This window comes from Mus caroli, unplaced genomic scaffold (genome assembly GCF_978045245.1).
Source record: "Mus caroli unplaced genomic scaffold, Mus_caroli_1 scaffold_10, whole genome shotgun sequence".
Taxonomy (NCBI): domain Eukaryota; kingdom Metazoa; phylum Chordata; class Mammalia; order Rodentia; family Muridae; genus Mus; species Mus caroli.
Genome location: NW_028227265.1, coordinates 18,936,153 through 18,959,431, shown reverse-complemented (window position 1 = coordinate 18,959,431; position 23,279 = coordinate 18,936,153). Strand labels below are relative to the sequence as shown.

The following is a 23,279-nucleotide window of genomic DNA, read 5'->3' as shown; positions in this document are numbered from 1 at the left end:
ATTGTGTCTCCCAGCAGGCACCTCATAAAAATCTGGGCATGGCTTTATATATTTCCAATCCCAGATCTGGGCAGACAGAGGATCCCTGAGACTCACTGGCCAGACAGCCTAGCAGAATATCAGTGATCCCCAAGTCCTAAGGAGACACCTTGGTTTTTTGAGAGAGAGAGACAGAGAGAGAGAGAGAGAGAGAGAGAGAGAGAGAGAGAGAGAGAGAGGACAGGCAGACAGAGGTACAGAGAAGAGAGATGGACAGCTGTCATGGAATAACACCCAAGGTTGTCCTCTGGCTTCCACTTGCATGTGCATGCATGTGCACCTGTACACAAACATGCACACATACCTGTGCATGCATGTACATACACCAAAAGAAAAGCTCAGGTGGGCTCTTGCTGCCGGATTCCCCACTCACTGTGAGAACCCTTCCCTTTTCTCTCCTTCCCATCTTATCTTCATACACCTCATGGAGCTTTCAAGACCTTTTGATGTCTTCTTTGTTCCTTTATTCTACACACAGAGATGGAATAAATCCTTTGTTCTTCAATCACCTGCCATTACACTCTTGCATAAATGCATCATTAAGGCATTTAGTCTTTACACTGGGGTGGGGTAGGGGTGGGAGGCCAGTACATTCCATAAAAAGGACCTCCTTCATTTCCTGTCAGTGCCTGGACTTTGGTTTCCTGGTGTTTATTTTTGGAGCCCAGTGAGTATGCCAAACCCAACAGAAGAAAAGGCCTCTCTGCAGAGAACAGCTGTTGATCCAGGCTGAAATAATCATCTCGTTCGTTCTCTCTGCCCGCAGCTGAGCGACTGTTTCAGAGGCGTGGTGTTCGATGGCCTGGACACGCTCTTTGCACGGAATGCGCCCTCTGCCCTCCACTGCCTGCTAAAGGCCATCGGCAGCCGGGAGCACATCTATGTCATCAACATGTCTCAGGATTATGTCGTCATGAAAGCCCAGGAGAAGGCTAAAAAGGAGCAAGAAGGCAAGGCCCCTCTCCTCCCTAGATGATCCTCCTATGCCCAATAGGGCTTTCCTGGCCACGGAGCCCTCATAGCTTTCAACTTGTTCCTCTGGTGTAACAATCCAATGGCTTCAAATGACATCATTACCTTGTGTCTCACTGGCACCCTACCTCTGTCCTGGGAAGTGACCTGGTCATGTATTTCTAATTACAGGCAGGCTAAGGAGAACACATATGGGGACATCCCGGCCTAAGATGCTTGGCTTGCTGGTTTGGTTTATGGCCACCATGCTGTTCCTTTAAACTAATGGGACTACTCAATATCCTTTGGGTCATCTCATCCTCACCCCTGAAGATAATTGTCCCCATTTTACAGATGAAGAGATTGAAGCCCCAAGATAGGAAAGGTCTCTTCAAGATCACATAGAGAAACGGGATGGCCCTCAGTAGGTGTAGGCAGAAGGCTTGTCAGCTCAAGGCTAACCTGGCTGCATAGCAAGGCTACAGTAAATTCTATATACTATGTATACTATATTACTATACTATGCCTATATATACACTATAGTATATTCAGAGGAGAACTGCTTCTATCATTACCTCAGTAGCCAGCAAAAAAACAAGCAAACAATAACAAACAACAAAAAAAAACCCACTAACTAGTAATTGAAAGATTTGATTGAAAAATAGATAACAAGGACCAGAAAGATGGTTCACAGGCAAAGGTGATTGCTACCAAGCCTGATCGCCTGAGTTTAATCCCTGGCCACCAGGTGATGGAAGGGGAGAACCAGCTCCCACAAGCTGTCTTGTGATCTCTATACCTGGATCGTGGCATGCATAAACACACATACACCCTCAGAGAGAGAGAGAGAGAGACAGAGAGAGAGACAGAGAGAGAGAGAAGGAGAGAGAGAAGGAGAGAGAGAATAAATGTATTTTTAAAAAGAGAAAATAGATACAACAACATAGAAATAATCTCACTTATTAATTAATTTAGTCAGAAGCAGAGCAGCGAAGCACAGCGTGTGGGGGAGGGTTTGAGAACCTCTGCCAACACTGTCCCCAGAAGTTAGAGCCATGCCTCGAGGACCTTTGGGTCCTGGTACACTACTTTCTATCGCTTGGGCTCTCCTCTCCTGGCACCATCGACACAGCTCATAATCTTGAAGTGGGGGAATCCTTAAAGCAGACTTCATTCGTGAACAGGACTGAGTCTGCTTCCTCAGCTTCTCACCAGGATCAGGAACCAGGCTTCCCTGGAAACAGCTGAACCTCCTCCCTCCTGGTAACCTAGAACACTTTCCGAGAATGATCATCTTGGAAAAAAAAAAAAACGGCTTTTATTTTCCTTGATGATCTTGGAGCTGATTCTGTGTCTCTGACACAGGGTCAGTATCTGGTGAGGACTAGCCTGTGGTCAGACTCTGTCTTCTTGCTGAACCTTGACCTGATAGGAAGGGCTTCCTCCCTCAGGCCTCATTTTAACGGACACCAATCCCATTCAGGAGGGGCCCGCCCTCATGACCTGTTCCTCTCCTCAGACCACAGTATCATATTGAGGGATTAAGTTTCCACCGTGAATTTAGGGAGACACAAACTTAATGGCTTGACCAACCTCCTACCCCCTAGTTATAGCTAGAACACTTTTCTATAATTGTCAGTGTGAAAGAAATGTGCCACCCTTCCCCTGCCCCCTCCACACACACACACACAACATGGTCGTTGGGCTGAATCTGTATCGCTGTCACAGAATCAGTGTCTGGTCACTCTCATCAGAGAAGTCATCAAGATTACGAACTTGATGATTTGAAATAACGTGGGTTCGTTCCTTATGTTATAGTTCTGGGATCAAAGGTCTTGAAGTCCCAGTGTCAACAGTATTGTGGGCCTTTAGAAGCCGTGGTGGGAAGGAATCCCTCCCCTTGCCTTTTATAGCTTTCAGAAGCTACCTGAATTCCATGCCCCTTCCTTGAAGCCCTCATTGTAGAACCTCTGCTTCTTGTGTCACATCTCTCTGCTTCTGCTGTCAACCCTCTCCTCCGACTCGTCTCGCCTCCCTCTTAGAAGGAACCTTTTGATGGGACTCAGCCACCCAGACAACCTAATTCAATTGCATCTGAAAAAAAATCCTACCCCACAATCACAAGTGTAAGGATTGAAACCTGAGCATCTTTGGGGACCACCACTCAGCCAACCATAGATGGAACCCAAACTTGGCACTATAGAAATGAAGGGAAACCATCGGGGACTGGGACGGCCATCTACCCCCATGCCACCTCCTGCCGTCGCTGTGTGGGCAAAGCTCCTAAGTCTTCTCTCTGTTGACTCTACAGAGAACAAACGCAAGGAAGCCCTTGAAAAGGAGAAGGAGCGTCTCCAGACACTGGACGAGGACGAGTATGACGCCCTAACAGCAGAAGAGAAAGTCGCATTTGACCGTGAAGTTCGGCAGGCTCTCCGGGAGAGAAAGAAGAGGTGGGACCAACAGCAGGCCAGAGCAGCACTGTGCCCTGGGGAGGAACTCACAGGGGAGACCAGGGTTGGTAGGGTACATGTTCAGCTCTGAGTCATCTTCCAAAAAAAAAAAAAAAAAAAAAACCAGCAGTAACCACAGAACACCTGAAGGGATATCAGTGGAGGGTGGAGAAAACCTTGTGGCTAATCCAGGCCTCCTGCTGCTGCAGACTTTCAGAGTGTCTTCTGTTGTCCTCTGCTCCCTTTCTGCTGGAGCGTTTGAGAGGATCAGGAAACTTCTGTAATGTCATAGCTAGTTCTCGAAAAGGACTTCGTATCCCTGTGTCCTCTCAGGCTGCCCTAGCAAATGAATTCTGCATAGGACGTGTTGTCCTATGTGCCTAGGGGTCTGCAGCTTGTGACCCAGGAGCCACTCTGTTGACATGAGTATAGTGACCTAACTCTTCTCCCACTTCTTAAGCCTGCATGTGGCAGGCTACCTCCAGGCAGTTCCTCTGGAGACTCAAGGCAAGCTCACAGTGACAGTGTACAGCCAGTCAATGTCCTCACAAGGGTCTGCACAGGAACTAGATCCCTCCATATCATATCCATCATATCCAGTTTTCTGGAGCAGGAAGCTCAAGCTATCTACTTCACAGTCTTCAGACATCACAGACCTGGGCAGTGCCCATGTAACCTCGGGGGTTTAGAGGGCACAGAGCTATGGTACTCAGCTATGATATAAGCCCATTTTCTCTTCTCCCTCTGCCTCCAGACCCCTCTCTGGGACTCTGAAAGAGATTGTCCATCCCCTGCCCCCCCCTTCATCTTTGCCTATAAATAGGAGAAATGTTTATTCACCAAGAGGCATGGCAAGCTTAGCTTTGGGGCTCCAGGAAACACCCTTTTATCATCAAGGCTACAGCGCCTACTGCCTTCACGCATGCACTTCATAGTGCACGTTTGCACCCCAAAGTTTACCACCAAGCTGTTTGTAACATGAATGCACACACACACACACACACACACACACACACACACACACACGCGTACCCTAAAGGATGTAGACAGAGCCTTAGGGAGCAGTGAGTCACAGCAGCCAGGAACAACTTCAGATTCACAGAGATGAAAAGAGATAAATCAGAGCTTCCTAAGCTTTTTGTGTTCTTGAGTTCTTTTTTTGCCTAAGAAATGTTTACCTGGTTAGGCAGAGTGGCACATGCCTTTAATCCCAGCACTGAAGAGGCAGAGGCAGGTGGATCTCGGAGTTCCAGGACAGCCAGGGCTACACAGAGAAAAATGATCAATTAATCGAAATTATAATTATGAAGAAGAAGAAAAGAAATGGTTACATGACCTCAGGAAATATAGATAAATTGATATACAAACCTCCTCTGGTATCAGAATAAGTCCGAATAAAATTTATTTTAAAATAATTCTTTGGTATACATATAGTTTTAGTAATTTATTAAATACAGAAGTGAATTTGCATAACTAATGAGATGAATATACTTTTTTTTTAGAGACAGGGTCTCACTGTATAGACCAGGCTGGCCCCCAACTCAAAACTCCCAGAGATCCTCCAGCCTGTGCCTCACAAGTGTTGGGATTAAAGGTGTGCACCACCACAACCGGTTGCTTCTTTATTTTTATGTAAAGAATTAAATCTTTGATACTGAAGGACAAAGAGCATCTTCAGCACATTTCAAAGTTGGTAAATACTTTTCCTTTATAATCATAAATGTTGGGAACATGCCTTCACATAAATATGTAGGACAAAATATCAAAAGTCTGATTGTTTGCTTTTGTTTCCCCAAAATTCTGGAAATTCGGCCCTAATCTCAAGTCAAAATTCATTTTAGGCTTTAAGAAAAAAATGAAACTCAAGTCAGAACTAGAACAGCAGTTTTTAAAATCAAACATTCTAGCTCAATGATATACTAACTTGACACTTTGGTGCCAACACATGACTAGGAAAATATTTGAAGTTTTTCCGTTCCATAGTTAAGCCATTCTGTTTCTATAAAGGCAGAAATCCCAACACAGTTAAAACCCTGCAGCTCACACCATACAGCATCCAGTCCGGGCCAGGGCATGTCAGGCAGTGTTGATTGGTTTTGTACGCATGGTGTGATAGCATGCACAGCACATGGTGTGTTGTATGTTTGGAACCAAAGCTATGCTAGGCACAATGGCATCCACCTTTAATCCTGGCACCCTGGAGACTGAGGCAGATAGATCTCTGTGAGCTCCAAGCCAGCCTATATTCTACACGGTATTTGATATTTAATTAATTTTTAACTATTGCGCATCCAGAAACCTTGGGCTGTTGCCAATTTTTTCACAACCCCCGCATTTTTGTTACATAACCCCATCTTGTGTTCAGCCTTTAAAAAGCTGTGGATTATATACCTTCAGAAGTACCATCTCCTTGATTATATATTTATATATATATATATGTATATGTATATATATATATATGTATATGTATATATATATATATATATATATATATATGCTGTCTGCTTTGATGCCTCTGTGCAACTAACACCCCTGGCAGACATGGTTAATAGCATAGGACAAAGGGCAAGAAAAACAGAAAAAGAGGAGTGGCTTTCCAGAGCCCCCATCATGGCTCTGAACCAGCTGTGGTAGGGACCAGCGTTCAAAGCACAGCATTCCTTCCTGTCTGAACATCAAACATGAGCATGTAGGAGAGCATGCCTGCCCCGACACCATAGCAAGAGCAGCCTTGGGACATCCTTGCTCAGTGATCAATCTTATTTTCAGCCTTTGTCTTTCTCGCCCATGAAGAGAGTCTGGACTAGAAATACAGATAAGTTTTTTTTTTTTTTTTAATCTAATTGCGTTTAACTCATCAGAGATTTGCTGAGTGACCTTTCAAAGTTAGTTTTGGCCCCTTTGTTTCATTCATTCATTTTTAATTCACTCCCTCCTTTTCTCCTTCCCTCTCTCCTCTTCCTCCTTCCATCTCTCCTTCCTTCCATCAAAGCTCTGTCCAGGGTCCCTCCTCCTGGCAGTTCCAGCTTGGTGGGTGGAACACGGGATGCTGATCTCTGTCTTTCTGGCTCTGGCTTGTTGCAGGGAGCTGGAAAGACTCGCCAAGGAGATGCAGGAGAAGAAGCTGCAGCAGGAGCTGGAGAGGCAGAAGGAAGAGGATGAGCTGAAACGGAAGATCAAAAGGCCCAAAGCAGGCCCTGCGGCTAAGGAGGAGCCACCCCTAAAGAAAGCACAAGGCGCCACAAACAAGCAGGTAGCAGCCATTACTTGCTCCTCACCGAGAAGCTGACTAACCAGCTATGCCTGGCTACTGTCCCGGGGCAGAAGGTGGCCGAGCCGAGCCCAGGGTTAGACATGGCTCTGCAACCTGACTCATCCTCTCACAGGAGCCCTAGTGGGGTGCTGGGATCCTTACTTTTAAGGCAGCTCTGACAAGTGTGTTCACGGGGCCATCTCGCTGGGCTGTGTTTGAGATGAAGTAGAATAAGAGACTGGATGAGATGAGAGAGGAAGCCAGTTCTTGGTCACTCAAGACTCCACACCAGAAGCAGGCCTCAATTTAGTTGGGAAGAAGGACACTGGGCTATGTCTTGCAGGGGTGTTAGCATGAGATTGGACTGAACTTACTGCCCCCTAACAACACCCCACAAAGTGATGGAATGAGCTAAGGATTTCATCCAAGCCAAAAAGACAAACAAACAAACAAAACAAAACAAAACAAAACAAACAACAAAAAGCAAAGCCCACAAAATACGTGTTAAAGCAGAATAAGAAAAGGAGGTGAGGGTTGGTTGCTGTGTATCAAATTCATTGCATAAATAAGTATTTTTAAAGGTTTCTTTTATTTAATCACATAATTTTTATCTTTATTTACTGTAATAAGGTCGATAAATATGTGTGTGTGTGTGTGTGTGTATAATTTCTTGCCAGTAAAGTCTTTACCTTTTTTTGTATCTTTTTAAATTTTTACTTGATATTTTATTTATTTACATTTCAAATGTGATCCCCTTTCCCGGTTTCTTTTAAAGCCAAAGTGTGAGCAGATTCTAAACTCCCATTTGTCCCTAGAAATACAACACAAAGCTGTGTAGTTCTAATAGCTTCATGCTGTAGTTCTAATAGCTTCATGCTCCAGGAAAGGCACTGTTACAAATGCCTTATATCAGGGTGCATACTTACTCATTAACAATCCTTGGATGTGCCTATTAACTCTCCCCGCTGTAAGCCACCATAGTAGTTGCTGGGAAATGACCTCTGGAAGAACAGTCAGTGCCCTTAACCTCTGAGCCATCTCTCTAGCTCTACTATCCCCACTATACAGAGAAAGGGCTAAGTTGTCAGCAGGGTCCCAACGCTGCAATACTGCTGGGCTTGAACCCCTCTCTCTGCCCTCTCCCAGGACATCTGAAAACAGGCACAGAAGACTGCTGCGGTTTGCTGGCCTTTCCATATTGGTCCTTGAGACCAACAGCCCTGGCGCAGAAGCATGTGTTAAAGTGATTGAGCATCTATCTCAAAATTCACAAGGCTACAGTTTACAATGTAAAACCATGAGACAGACATTTCACTGAAGCTCCCCACATTACATACAAAGTAATTCCACAAACTGACTGCACCGAAGGAGGCTCCTGACTCCTAGGCCTCCTGGTGAATCAAGATGTTTCTCGTCCTGCATATGGTTTTGCTTGTCTTCAATAAGCTGTTTGACGTGTGATTTATTCGTTTTGCTTTCTAGCTTGCCACGGTTGCCAAGATGGAATTAAAGATGGAATCGATAGAAAGGAAAGTTTCTGTCAGAGAGCATGCAACACTTGAAGAAACTACCAGGAAGAAGAAAGCCATGGCCGAATACCCACTCGGAATTCCAATTTCCCAGGAACAAGAGGACAGCGAAGGAGACTTCCTGAAGGACTCTGACAAGAACCTGGCACAAAAGTTTAAAGTCTACGACACGTGTCTGAAGGATGTTCAAAACATCCTCACGTATTGGGACCGCAAACAAGGAATGATGGTACCTCATACAGGCACGGATGAGACGTCACATGAGGCTGACGACCAACGCCAGGCGCCTTCAGGGGGCGGGGGTCGCAAGGGCCGCAAGGACCGGGAGAGGGAGCGCTTGGAGAAAGAGAGGGCTGAGAAGGAGCGGCTGGAAAGGGAGAAGGCTGAGAGGGAGCGGCTGGAGAAGCTGAAGGCCCTGGAGGAGCGGAGCGATGTGGAAGGGGAAGGAGAAGAGGAGCATGAGGGAAAGAAGGATCTCGGGGTGCCCTTTATCAACATCCAGTCTCCGGACTTCGAAGGCATTAGCTGGAAGCAAGCTCTGGAGAGTGACAAGCTTCCCAAAGGAGACCAGGTACAAAGGCTTCTGTGGGGTAAAGTAACAAGTGAGACCTAGGGACCACGCTACCATAAATACAGCTCCGTATCGAAGAATCCACAAGCCCTTTGATTCATCTCTGATACCTCCTTGGGTATAGGGCAACAATAGCTAAAGGGACCTTTTCCAATCCATAGACAGTTCCACCAGTCTATTCTATCTATCTGGCCTCATTAAAAGCCATCGTTGCATCTGGTCTTTAATATTGACAACACTAGTTCCCCAGGGAAATGAGAGACATGCTTTGGAGTCAATCAAAAGGCTTCTCTATTCCAAGATTTTTTCCTATGAAAGCTTTCCATTGGGATGGGAATTAATCTGTTAGGTAGGCAGCCTTTTACTGCCACCAACAAAAGCTGTGTGCCTTATAAAGTAACCTCAACTGGTGGTTTAGGGGAAGGAAGATTTTATGATAGATATGTACGTACATATGTAATATATATATATGTGTGTTTTATACACAGTGCATATTTTTATATATACTTTTTCTGTAAAGCATTAGAAAGTAAAAATTCTACTCTAAAGGTCACACAGTTTTTCAACAACCACTAACAAGATACAAGGGCCTTGGCCATGTTCCAATAACTTTTATTCACAAAAGCAAACAGCGGGCCAAATTTGTCAAAGAGCAGGCAGGGCCACAGTCTACTGACCTCTGGCTCAATCAGAAATTAGACAGACCAGTTAGAACAGACGAGAGCCCTAGAGGGAGGCATGGCAGGAGGAGGGTGAAAGCGGTCCTGATGAGTGTCTCACAGCCTCACCCACAGTAGGTCGGAGGGTGGAGCCAACGAACACACCACACCCTCCCTCTATCTACACAGCGCAGCTCACAAGCTTTGTTTCAGACCAGGCTTAGGTAAAGAACTGGGGGAGTGGGGACTCAAGAAATCCTTCCCTCCTTATCCAGAGCCATCTCTTGTGCAGCCTTCTGACTCTCTCAAGTAGACTATTAGTTTAATAACCGGTAGTAATGAAATTTGGTTGTTAATTTAATAATTACAGCTTTCTCCGTGGACATTGTAAATCCTAGGAAGCAACTCCAGTTCCATGTCAGGATGCTCGGCAGTCCACAGGATGGAATACATAGGTTATGTGGAGGTCTTGACCTGGTAGGCCTACCAGGCCACTGAGTCCACCGTACAGGCTATGGGCATCTCTGGTGTGGGTGACAGTCTAGACACTGAACTCCTGTATGCTGAGAAAGAACCTGCTGCCCAATCTGCAGGCCCTTGCTCTGAAGATGACTCGTGTATTATAGTCATGCGTCTATACCAGAGTACCAGAGTACAGGGAGAGAAAGCCCCAGAAACTGACCTTTGTTTTCTAGGTTTTCCCTCTTCGCCGTATATAACCTGCCCCAGTCCCAGCGTTTGCTTGTCTTTGGATAGAAAGAACATTTAAAGAAAAAAAATAAATAAACTCGAACTATGAGAATGGATGAAGTAGATCTATGCTACAGACATCTGAAACTTAGGAGCTGGTCTGTTTAAATTAAACAGTCTTGTGGAAATTAAACAGTCTTGTGGATGGTAAAGACCATCTCCTGTATCAACCTGGTTCCTGTCTGAATGGAATTTATAGCCCCATTTGCAAAGGCAGACAAATGGTCACAATAAAGGGTGACACTGGCTATGAGAAATACAGAGCATACACATGCCACAGCAAAGAGCCTCCAGGACCATGTGACAGGTCTGGCAGAGCCAAGTCAGAGGAGACCCACCCTTCCCTTAGGGTCTCCAGATAGCACTGAGGGCAGGGAAGATTGCATGGGCACACACACACACACACACACACACACGTACCCCAGGTTCATTCTGACAGGGGTATACAGTTGGTGCACAATCTGCACAGGAAATTAATGCAAAGCTTTTCCATTTAGATCCTGAACATCCTAGGCCTGGGGTCCTCAGGACCACCCATCCCTCCTCCTGTCTTGTTCTCCATCATCTCTTACCCAGCAAAGCGGCAGTCTTTGGTCGCCACTGAGATCCTAAAACACTTTGTGTTTGTGATTCCACCAAACGATGACATCCCCCTGATGGACGAGAAAAAAGACCCGGAAGGAGATTCAGACATCTTCCTCAACACCATCATAACCAAGGTAGAGGACCCGCAGCTGATCTTGAATTTGGCAGGGTTCACAGGACGGGGAAGAAAAGCCACCCCCACGGGGACACAATCTGAGTCAGGCACAAGGCTTGTTTCTCTGGTCCTCCTGCCTAAGGAGCCTTCACGAACCTCTCAGTGAGTCTCCCCTGTGTCTACCTAGGAGGGGACTGAAAATGATTGCTACTCCTCATGTCCCTTCCCAAATCCCTAGGGGACAGTTTAGAAAATATGTCACATGGTTTTGAAGCTCATATGCAAAACAATAGGCAAAACTGTTTTTGTTTTTTTTTTTATTATTAGTGTGCATTTGTCGTGCCAAGTGATGGAGCTCATCGTGAGCGTCTGTCCAGTTGCATTGTGTGCTCTGACTATGGTCCCCATGGTCCCTCCTGCCCTCTCCCACTAATCCCCCTCCTCTCCCAAATAATTCCCTTTCCATTTCCATACCGTGTGTGTGTGTGTGTGTGTGTGTGTGTGTGTGTGTGTGTGTGTGTGTGTTGATAATGCATACATACAGGTACGCATTGAGGTATTTGTTTTTCTGGTTCTGGTTTTTTTCCACATAATGGTTTCTAATCGATTCCATTCATTTTCCTGAAAATGACACAATTTCACTCATTTTTATAGCTGAATAAGACTGTGTGTGTGTGTGTGTGTGTGTGTTTGCGCGCGCGCGTGCATGTGAGCATGTGTGTGTGATTTTCTTTTCCCGTTCATCTGTTGCTGAACACCTAGGCTGACTACACGGCTTGGCTGTTGTGAGTAAACATAAACATGCATGAGCAAGTACCTCTGTGGTGTGTTGACATAAGCTTCCTTTGAGTACATTCCCAGGAGTGGTAGAGTGGGATCATAGGGTAGTGGCTTTTTATGTTGTTTGTGTGTTTTTGTTTGTTTGTGTTGAGGAACACCCATGCTGATTTCCGTGATGGCTGCAATAGGTTGCATTTCTGACAGCTGTGTAGTTTTAATGAATCTCCCTGATAAGAGGTGTCTTAGTCAGGGTTTCTATTCCTGCACAAACATCATGACCAAGAAGCAAGTAGGGGAGGAAAGGGTTTATTCGGCTTACACTTCCATGCTGCTGTTCATCACCAAGCAAGTCAGGACTGGAACTCAAGCAGGTCAGGAAGCAGGAGCTGATGCAGAAGCCATGGAGGGATGTTCTTTACTGGCTTGCTTCCCCTGGCTTGCTCAGCCTGCTCTCTTATAGAACCCAAGACTACCAGCCCAGAGATGGACCCACCCACAAGGAGACTTTCCCCCTTGATCACTAATTGAAAAAATGCCTTACAGTTGGATCTCATGGAGGCATTTCCTCAACTGAAGCTCCTTTCTATGTGATAACTCCAGCTGTGTCAAGTTGACACAAAACTAGCCAGTACAAGAGAATTTTGTTTTGTTTTGTTTTTTACCGCATCTATTGATCATTTGTACTTGGTCTTTTGAGAAGTAAACTTCCATTTCATTTGCTTGTTTATTGGTTGGAGTTTGGTGGGAGGTGTTTTAATTTCTGGGTTTTTCATCTACTCTAGATAGTAATCCATTGTCAGATACATAGCTGGCAAAAAAAAAAAAAAGTTTCCTCTTGTCCCATGAGCTGTCTTCACTCTGCTCATGGCTTCCTGTGCTGAACAAGTGCTCCTGGGTTTCAGGAGGTCCAGTTGTTAGTTCTTGAAATGATTTCCTGAGCTGTTAGAGTCTCTTTCCACCCCTGCCTATGTCAGTATCTTAAAGTGTTCTGTCTGTCCTTCCCTTTCCCTCTTTCAGAATTTCAATTCTTGCATTGAGGTTCTTAATTCATTTTGAATTGCTTTGATAAAAAAGATGGATGTAGTCTCATCCCTTTACACGTGGGCATCCAGGGGTTTTTAGCACTGTCTGGTAAAGACACCGTCTCTCCTCAATAGATGGTCTTTTTTTTTTAAAGATTTATTTATTTCATTTATATGAGTACACTGTAGCTGTCTTCAGACATGCCAGAAGAGGGCATCGGATCCCATTACAGATGGCTGTGAGCCACCATGTGGTGGCTGGGAATTAAACTCAGGACCTCTGGAAGAGCAGTCCGTCCTCTTAACCATTGAGCCATCTCTCCAGCCCTCAATAGATGTTTTAACTTACATTATATATTTAACAAAGTTAGGTGACTGGAGTCACATGGGTTGGTTACCATGCTCTCTAGTTTAACTGACCAGCAGCGTTGCTCTTTTTCCTCATGAATGCTTTGGCAATCCAGGATCTTTGTGCTTCCATATAAACTTAGGATTGTCCTTCTATCACGTGACTGTTGTCCTCAGAGTTTTGAGAGGGGTTGCATTAAATCCAAAGATAGCTCTTGGTAGTGTGGCCTATTGTCACAATATTAATTCTGACAGTCTACGAGCATGAGAAGTCTTCCCAGTGCCTTTTTTTTTTTTTTTTTTTTTTTTTTTGAGACAGGGTTTCTCTGTATAGCCCTGGCTGTCCTGGAACTCACTTTGTAGACCAGGCTGGCCTCGAACTCAGAAATCCGCCTGCCTCTGCCTCCCGAGTGCTGGGATTAAAGGCGTGCGCCACCACACCCAGCTCCCAGTGTCTTTTTAATTTATTTTTTCAACCCAAACTAGCTTATAACCTTGGTGTGTGTGTGTGTGTGTGTGTGTGTGTATTTGTGCTCCTTCCCAAAATAGTAAGAGATTCTTTTGAGTGCCTTTTGAGTCCTTAGAACAAAGAGAAGGCGAAAGGAAATGATGGGGAGTGGACTATACCAGTAAAATGTTAGCCATCATGTGGCAGGTGGCCGGAAAACCTGGCCCAGGCAATGCCAAGGAAGTTGAATGCCCAGCTGTCTATGATGGGAACCTGCCAGGAGCTGAAACTCATCCCATATGCTCTCTCTCTCCCCACAATTGCTGTCGAGTTTCTGCTTCCGCCTTGAGGGAACAGAGTACCCATAGAATCACTGATCTTGTCACTCACTCAGGAAACTGCTGGCCCTACCCTTTCCTACGACCATTGCTCACCAACCAGACTGCAGACATGCTATAAGCACCTCTGTCTTTACTGTGTGCCTGAAGTATTTAAGCCTTTGTGCCCGTTTTGAATTCAGGCTCAAGAGGAACAACCCTCTCCACCTAAGGGAAGCAAACAGAAATTGAAAGACAAAGCAGAACAAGTGCAAGTGCGGGAAACTCAGAAGGAAAAACAACGTCGCACTTACTCCAGCAGGAAAGGCCTCCCTGGGGGGACATCGGGGAGCATTGTTCCGATGTCTGACATAGACCAGAACAGCTTTGATGGAGAACACTCCCAGGAGAAGTTCATCAGGTAGGCCTTGCAGGAACAAGGGAGAAGGAGGATGAAGCCCCAAGTTGGGAGCACAGCTGTCAAGTACACCAGAGAAGTGCAGGGCTATAGTGAGGGAGGGGGGCTTATAGCCTGCCATACCTAACCGCAGCTGCGCAGTACCTGTCCCAAGCAGTTCTCCTGTCCTCTTCACACACTTACTTTAAAAGTCTGTACGGTCCTTTCAGGCTGAATCACTTCCGGTGGATTGTGCCTCCAAACGGAGAGGTAACCTTGAGAGTGCACTTCTCCTCTCTAGATGTTGGCAACTATGACCAGACGTTTAATTTCGAGCTCCTTGGGACCCGCCGCCAATACCAGCTCTACTGCCGCGGAGTCTGCACCTACCCATACATCTGCAGAGACCCCAAGTAAGTGTATTTTATTTTTTGAAAGAAAAGGTTGGAAAGTGTGTTTTTGAGTCACTCCACACACACCCCAAAGCACTTTGAACAAGATGGGGACCAAAGAGAATGCTCAGCGGGCAAAGGTGATTCCTCCAAGTGTGCGTGTGCATGTGCATGGTTGAAATAAGGGCAACACATTTGGCATGACACCACCGGGATCCCCAGACTAAAACAGAATAAACATGAAGTTAAAAGATAGAGAGGAAAGGTCTTCTTGTGGCAAGCGAGTCTGCATAGTTAACGATTGAGCAGATTGAAAGCACTTTTACTCTAGGATGTGTCTTCCCGTGACACGAACCTCCTTGATTTTCTCTTAGCCACTGAACTTCCCTGTGCAGTTTAGGTCTCACATAAACGCACCTCAGGGGAGCAAACTAGAAAAGGTGACTCCCTGCTGGAGGGAGGGGCTTTCTTAGCTTGTCCTTTGTGGAATTCTCGCCCAGGAGCCCTGTTTTCCTAAGGAACTGAGAAGCTGACTATTATGCACTGAAACTATTTAATAGTTTTTTTTCTAGAGATTCATCTGGCTTTTTTCTATTGCGGTGTTCTGGGGAAGACTATCGAGCTCGGCCCTGGAAGCCTTTTTCAAGACATTCCATCTTCTCTTAGAAAGCAGGGGATAAAGCTTCCATGGAGATTCCCACATTAGCTGTCTTCAGACATGGGAGCCTTCACTGAGCAGGGAATGCTGGGTTTGTAGGACACTGAACCTCCATTTGTGTATCCTTTCTCCCCCATTTCAGAGTTGTGTTTTCTCAGAGGAAGAAAGACATGAAGTTAAAAGAAGTTGTTGTTAAGAAGTATGTTGTGAGCATGGAGAAGTTTTACTTTGGGCCACTGCTTTGTGGAAAGTCAAGAGACAAGTAAGTATGTCATTATTTCAAAGTCAACTGCAAACTTTGGGGTTGAACTCATGAATACTGCAAATAGAGTTCTTATATACTTGTGGCTTCTATTGACACTGCGCCAAACTCCGAACCAGGAGAATTCAGTTCATGTGTGCCAAGTCTCTGCTCCGACACACAGACAACTTGGGTTCCACTTTCCCTAGTGGGAAAGCCTAGAAGAAGACAAGGATTTGGAAAGATGAAATCAAGACTTCACTTTGGGATGTAGCAAGTCCAAGTTGTTTAGAAGATATCTCTAGGAACCACATAAATCAGAGACCAGAATATATGGTTTGGGTTCTCACAGGAGAGCTCTGTCAAGATGAGAAGAATCTTCAATACAGACAGTGTGACACAAGAAGAGAAGGTGAAACAAGAGACTGTTCTACCAAGAGCTTCTCCTTACCCAAGAGGAGTCCACAGTAGACACAGAAAGAGGGCCATAGAATCCCATGAGAAGAATGGACGATCAACTCTGTCAAATGCTACAGGAAGATGGAAGCACAAACATCTACTGGGTTCAACAACATGGATTTCATGGGGAAATGGGGGCAGGAGCCCTTCTGGGAGAGTGCTGGAAATTCTGCCCAAATTAGCACTGGGATTAACAACAGTGATTACCATGGTCCAAAGACCCAGTGCAAACTAACTCACTCACTCTAAACCTTGAACCTTGTCCACAAAAATAATGGGAAGACAACAGTGTCTGCCTCACAGGTTGGAAGGACCAACTGGGTAACAAACAAGAACTCTTTAGCATCATGCCAAATTGCAACGGTGATGAGTAAGATGCTGAGGTCACCTCCCCCTTTCCCAGTTACTCACAGGATTGCCTGACTCTGATACTCTGAATTGAATCTGTCTTTCTCTCTCCTTCATCCTCCATCACAGACTGCTCAAAGCTCTTCTCAGACTGTCTCAGCTTTCCTGGCCTGGGGTGTGATCTCTGACGATGTACATCTCTTAATTCCTTCAGCCTTCTTCAGTGGTTCCTTTTCTGTTCGTTGCCTTAAACAGAATGTCTCCCAATAGCCCTGAGGCCTACCTCTACAGATCCATCCCAAGGACATTAGGGAGCAGAAGCAACCTTGTCATATGAACAAGGCCAGATAAATTCATGTCAGAACAGTAACAGTCTATGAAAGTGTTGCGGAAGTGAATGAGATCTAAGACAGATGTCAAGTATCAGGTGACCCAAATGATAATCTCTCAAGGATAGGTGATCACTATCCTAAAGAATTCCCGGGAGTTCTTTCAAAGAACTAGAACTAACTACCATTCGTTGGACATCTGATATTTCCACTTGTTCTATGAGCTTTGAGTGCACAATATCACTTAATACCAATCAATCCTAAGGGATACTGTCACCCCATCTTACAGCTAGGAAGACCAAGGCCTGGAGAGTCCCATCACAGTACAGTAGTCTCAGAAGCAAGTGAAACAACCACAGATGTCATGGTCTCAGTCAACCTGCCACCACCTTAGCACAGTCACATTGCCCTTTCAAATTACACTGCACCTCAAAGGATCCTGTTACCCCTGAACGCTCTCTCTCTCTCTCCTCTCTCTCTCTCTCTCTCTCTCTCTCTCTCCTTATAATCACATGCCCATTCCCGTTCATCTCCAGGTATAAGTCATCCTTGTTCCCTGGCAACATGGAGACTCTGACGATCCTGAACGATTCTCCAATGGTGGTAGAGGCGTACTTCTGTTTCCAGCATGACATAAAAGCAAGCACCTACTTTCTAGAGCCGGTCAACATGACTCTGAAACCCAATGAAAAGCAGGTACAATCAAAGGCGGGGTGGGGGGGAATTCAATCAGGGGCAAGGAGAGTCAAGCCCTGACATCCCCGATGTAAATGGACCATCCTTTATAACTCTCTCACCAGGCACTAAACGTATGGGCCTACCCTACTGCAGTCGGTATCTTTGAAGACAGCATTGTCTGCTGCATCAAAGAGAACCCAGAGCCAGCCATCTTTAAGTTAAGCTGCCAAGGAATTCGCCCAGAAATTGAAGTGGAGCCCAGGCAGTTACATTTTGACCGGCTCTTGCTTCATAGGTAAGAGTTCCAGATAAGTCAGGGACAGGAGGGGAGTTTTGAGAGCATTTAGGTCTGAGGTTATCAGCTGGTCTTGAGTTACTTTAGATTTTCTGGGCTCACTGTTGTCTGTCTGACTGTCTATTTGTGTGTACATCACTGGGAACGGAACTCAACTCAGAGCCTTGTGCATGCTAGGCAAGTAACTCTGTCACTGAGCTGCCATGCCTCTCCCAGCCCATAGTTTGTTTTTTCATTAAATCAAGAAAAGAAAAATCAAAGGCTTTCTATAAATATATCTGAATTTTTCTCTTGAACATGATTTTAACATTTTCAACTTAATATTCAACAGACAGAATAATTATTTTAAGACATATTTCATTGTTATGTCTCCCTTTTCATTTCTGATTTTTAAATTTGGATACTGTCTCTGTGCTCTCTGGTTAGTCTGGCTAAGGGTTTATCTATCTTGTTGATTTTCTCGAAGAACCAGCTCCTGGTTTTGTTGATTCTTTGTATAGTTCTTTTTGTTTCTATTTGGTTGACTTCAGCCCTGAGTTTGATTATTTCCTGCCTCTATTCCTCTTGGGTGTATTTGCTTCTTTCTGTTCTAGAGCTTTCAGGTGTGCTGTTGAGCTGCTAGTGTAAACTCTCCAGTTTCTTGTTGGAGGCACTTAGAGCTCTGAGTTTTCCTCTTACCACTGCTTTCATTGTGTCCCATAAGTTTTGGTATGATGTGTCTTCATTTTTATTAAATTCTAAAAAGCCTTTAATTTCTTTCTTTATTTCTTCCTTAACCAAGTTATCACTAAGTAGAGAGTTGTTCAGCTTCCATTGTTTTTGTTGGTATTTAGGACCAGTCTTAGTCTGTGGTGGTCTGATAGAGTGCATGGGATTATTTCCATCTTTTTGTATCTGTTGAGGCCTGTTTTGTGACCATATGTCATATATGGTCAGTTTTGGAGAAGGTAGCATGAGGTGCTGAGAAGAAGGTATATTCCTTTGCTTTAGGATGAAATGTTCTATAGATATCTGTTAGATCCATTTGGTTGAATTTTTCATGTTCTTTTTTTCTGTGGCTCTGGATTTCTATCTGATGTCATTTTTCTTCATAATTCCTTTATTACGTGTAATTCAGGAATGGCAGCAGCACCATCGCTCAAGGCCGGATCACCAAATCAGACTGCTCACAAGTCGGGAGCATCGAGCCTTACTCGTGTTCTGCTTAGCCTTTTGTCATTTTGATGCAAGCTAGGTCATTTGGGAGGACATCTCAATGGAGAAAATGCATATATCTCACTGATCTATACACAAGTCTGTGGGACATTTACCTGATTGATGGTTGATGTGAGGAGGATACAACTCACTGTGGGCAAGTGATCCTGGGATCTGTAAGAAAAAAAAATAATAATAATAAAGCCAGAGCAAGCCACGAGGATCAATGAGTATGCAGCATCCCTCCATAGTCTCTGCTGCTTCCCTCCCGGTCCCCACCTTGACTTCCTGCCCTGACTTCTCTCAGTAGAGAGCTGTTCAGTTTCCATGAGTGTGTAGGCTTTCTGTTGTTTCTGTTGTTGCTGAAATCCAGCTCTAATCCATAGTGGTCTGATAGGATGTAGTGGGTTATTTTAATTTTCTTGTATCTGTTGAGACTTGCTAAATGGCAAAATATGTGGTCAATTTTGAAGAAAGTTGTATAAGGTGCTAAGAAGAAGGCAAATATTCTCTTTTGTGTTTGGATAAAATGTTGTATAGATATCTGTTGGGTCCGTTCGAGTCATAATGTCTGTTAGCTCTATTATTTCTGTTTAGCTTTTGTCTGGATGACCTGTTCATTAGTGGGAGTAGGGTACTAAAGTCTCCCACTATTAATGTGTGGGGTTTAATTGTGATTTAAACTTTAGTAACGTTTTTTACAAATGTGAATGCCCTTGTATTTGGGGCATAGATGTTCATCATTGAGATGTTGTCCTGGTGACTTTTTCCTTTGATGAGTATAAAACATCTTTCCTCAGCTCTTTTGATGAAGTTTGGTCTATTTTTCTAGATATTAGAATGAGTATACTAGCTTGCTTCTTGGGTCCATTTGCTTGAAAAAAAATTTATTTTCCAACCCTTATCTCTGAGGTAATATCCATGTTTGATGTTGAGGTGTGTTTCTTGTGTGCAGCAGAATAATGGATTCTGGTTTTGCATCCACTCTCTTAGCCTGTGTCTTTTCATTGGGTAACTGAGGCCATTGATACAAGAGATATTAATGACCCATGATTGTTAATTCCTGTTATTTTGATGGTGTGTGTGCTCAAGCTTCACTTGATTTATTTTTGTTGGTATGAAATAATTATTTTCCTGTATTTTTATGGGTACAGTTAGCCTCCTTGGGGTGGGGTTTTCCTTCTTGTACCTTCTGTAGGACTGGATTTGTGAATAGATACTATTTGAATTTGACTTTGTCGTGGAATATCTTGTTTTCTCCATCTATGGTGATGGAACATTTTGCTGGGTATAGTAGTAAGGGCTGGCATCTGTGGTCTCTTAAAGTCTGTAGCACATCTGTCCAGGATCTTCTGGTTTTTAGAGTCTCCATTGAGAAGTCAGATGTTGTTGTAGTAGTCTGCCTTTATATGTTACTTGTTTCTTTTTTTCCTTGCAGCTTTTAATATGCTTTCTTTGTTCTGTATGTTTAACGTCTTTTCGTTTAGGCTGGAGGACTTCCTTTTCTGGTCTGATATTTTTGGTGTTCCATAAGCTTCTCATACTTTTATAGGCATGTCCTGCTTAAGGCTAGGAAATTTTTCTTCTGTGATCTTGTTAAATATTTTCTGGGTCTTCTTCTGTTCCTATTATTCTTAGATTTGGTCTATTCGTAGTATTCCAGATTTCCTGGATTTTTTTTATCAGGAATTTTTTAGATTCAACATTTCCTTGAACTGATGCATTAATTTTTTTCTATCATATCTTCAATGCCTGAGATTCTCTCTCCTGTCTTTATATTCTGTTGGTGATGCTTGCGTCTATAGTACCTGTTCACTTACCTAGGTTTTCCATCTCAAGAAGTCCCTCAGTTTGTATTTTTCTTATTGCTTGTATTTCCATTTTCAGATCTTGAACAGTTTTATTCATTTCCTTCACTGGTGTGTTTGTTTTTTCTTGACTCTCCTGGCTTTCTTTAAGGGGTTAATTTGTTTCTTCCCATTATTTATATATTCCTGGATTTCTTTAAGTGATTTAATCATTTCCTCTTTAAGGGTCTCTCATCTTCATAGAATTGGCTTTAAGGTCATTTTCTTATGCTTTATCTATGTTGAAATATTCAGGGCTTGCTGTACTAGGATAGCTGGGCTCTGGTGGTACTACATGGATTATGTTCTTACACTGGCCTCTAAGAATCTGGGTTTGGGGTAATTACTGATTTAAGTGCCAATTTCTGAGTTTATTTTTGTTGTGTGGATGGGTTTTTCCCCCTCAGTTCCCATTTCCTCTCTGGTCTTCCAGCCAGAGTGGTCTTGTGGTTCTAGTGACCAGTGAGTTCTCAGGTTTAGTAGGGTATCTCTGCAAGGGTTTTAGTGGCCTGCATGAACTTTGGGGCTTTGGGTGCCAGTGTTGCCTCTGGGACTCTGGGGTTCTAGGAGCTGGCATGGTCTCTGGGGTTCTGGGTACCAGCATATCCTTCAGTAGAGCAATGGGGCTTCTGCTGGAGTTGTGGACCAGAGTATGAAGCCAAGGGGCGGTGGTGCTGTTGGGGAAATTGGACAGGCTCTGAGGAGTATTGGTGGGCTGTAGGCAAGGTCTCACCTCAGGTTCCAGTGTGGGCTTCTGCTGGAATTGTAGAATAGGACATGAAGGAGGACCGCAGGGGGATAGGCAGGCTCTAAGAGCATTGGTGAGCTGTGGGCAGGATCCCACCTGGGGTTCTAGGTACAGTGTGGTTCCTAGCAAAGCAGTAGGCCTCCACAGGAGTTGTGGGCCAAGAAATAGAAATGAGAGAAGAGCCTGTTTCTGATTTTATCTTCTCTTCCCTGCTATTGTTTTGGTTGTTATTCACCATTAATTTAAGACTTCTTGACTTTTTAGATAGACAGTGCTATAAACTTTTCTCTTGAGACCACCTTAATTGATACGGTTTTGTTTTCAGTCCATTCCAGGAAATAATAATTTTCTTGTTGATTTCTTTCTTGACCCAGTTGTCATTCGGTGGTGTGTGGTTTAGTTTCCAGGAGTTTGTGTACTTTCTGTAGTTTCCACAGCTTCATTTCATTATGCTCAGTTACAATGCAGAGTGTTATTTCGGCTTTCCTTGGTTCATTGAGACTTGCTTTGCATCCTAATATATGGTCAATTTTGGAGGCAGCTCCACAGGCTCCTGAGAAGATGTGCAACTTTAAGTGATTTGGTGGACTGTTTGTCCTGTAGATGTCCAATAGGTCCTTTTGATTTATGATGTCATCTAGCCCTGATGTTTCTGTTATTTTTAGTTCAGACAACCTATCAGTGAAAGTGGGTATTGAAGTGAACCATAGTCACCATGTTAGAGTTAATCTGTATATTTATATTTTTTAAATTCATACAAAATATTTTGATCATATTCTTTTCCCTCCTCCAACTCCTCCCAGACCATCCCCACCTTTCTACCCACCCACCTTCATCCTCTCTGGTTTTTTTCTCCCTCTGCCTCTCTTTAAAAGAAAGAAAAAAACAGTAAAGAAAAAAAAACAAAAATTGAAACAAAGAATAAGAAAATCAGTAAGACAAAAAAAGATAAGAAGACAAACACAGGGAGTCTTTTTATGTTGCTCAAGTAATCTGTAGCTTTAAATCTTTTGTGAAGTTGGGTGTGCTTGTCTTTGATGGATATTACATTCAGAATTATAATACCCTCCTTGTGGATTTTACCTTTAATTAGTATGAATTTATCTTCCTTTTCTTTGATTTGAAGTCTGTTTTGTCAGATATTAGAATATCTATGCCTGCATGTTTCTGTTTCATTTCCTTGAAATACCTTTTTCTATTCTTTAATTCTCAGGTACTGCCTCTTTTTATTATGAGGTGTGTCTCTTGGAAACAACAAAGAGATGGATACTGTTTTCTAATCGAATCTGCTAGTCTCTGTCTCTTTATTAGGAAATTGAACCACTAATATTAAGAGTTATTGTTGAACTATATGTATTCATTCTTGGATTTTTTTTTAACTTTGTTGTTTCCTCAAGATTGCCTTTGATTGGCAGGTCTAGTGTTGTTCATTTACTCCATGTGATGTGTTAAGTGTGTTTATCCTTCTCTTCAAATTAATTCTTCCTTCCCATATCCTCTTTAGAGTTGTTTGGGTGTCTATCAACTATAAAATGCAGATTTATTTCAAGCACATATAAAAACATACAGCGCTAAGTCATAAAACAAGGCTCATTAAATTTCAACCCAATGACGTTGCCTAGAGTATATTTTCTAACCATGGCATAATTAAATTGTAGACAGATTTCTCATTGTTGGAGAAAAAGAGATTTACATGTCATCTGGTGGGCCTGCAAGATGGCTCAACACATGAAGGCATTTATCACCAAACCTAACAATCTGAGTTTGAACCCAAGGTCCCACATGGTAGAAAGAGAGAACAGACTCTCACAAGTTGTCCTATGACCACCACATGGGTGCTATTGCATAGAAGCACCTATACACACACACACAC

The 23,279-nt window shown here is 43.7% G+C and overlaps 1 protein-coding gene across 1 annotated transcript in view; it reads left to right on the top strand.

Annotated features, from left to right (window-relative positions):
- Window positions 1-23,279, top strand: part of Hydin (HYDIN axonemal central pair apparatus protein) — a 361,694-nt gene that overhangs the window by 265,754 nt on the left and 72,661 nt on the right. The window contains exons 43-52 of the mRNA XM_085843582.1: window positions 806-989; window positions 3,302-3,443; window positions 6,528-6,696; window positions 8,179-8,796; window positions 10,703-10,924; window positions 14,024-14,241; window positions 14,448-14,630; window positions 15,410-15,529; window positions 17,181-17,340; window positions 17,445-17,617. Of these exons, the coding sequence (XP_085699708.1) occupies window positions 806-989; window positions 3,302-3,443; window positions 6,528-6,696; window positions 8,179-8,796; window positions 10,703-10,924; window positions 14,024-14,241; window positions 14,448-14,630; window positions 15,410-15,529; window positions 17,181-17,340; window positions 17,445-17,617 (2,189 nt within the window). The remainder of the gene's footprint in view (window positions 1-805; window positions 990-3,301; window positions 3,444-6,527; window positions 6,697-8,178; window positions 8,797-10,702; window positions 10,925-14,023; window positions 14,242-14,447; window positions 14,631-15,409; window positions 15,530-17,180; window positions 17,341-17,444; window positions 17,618-23,279) is intronic.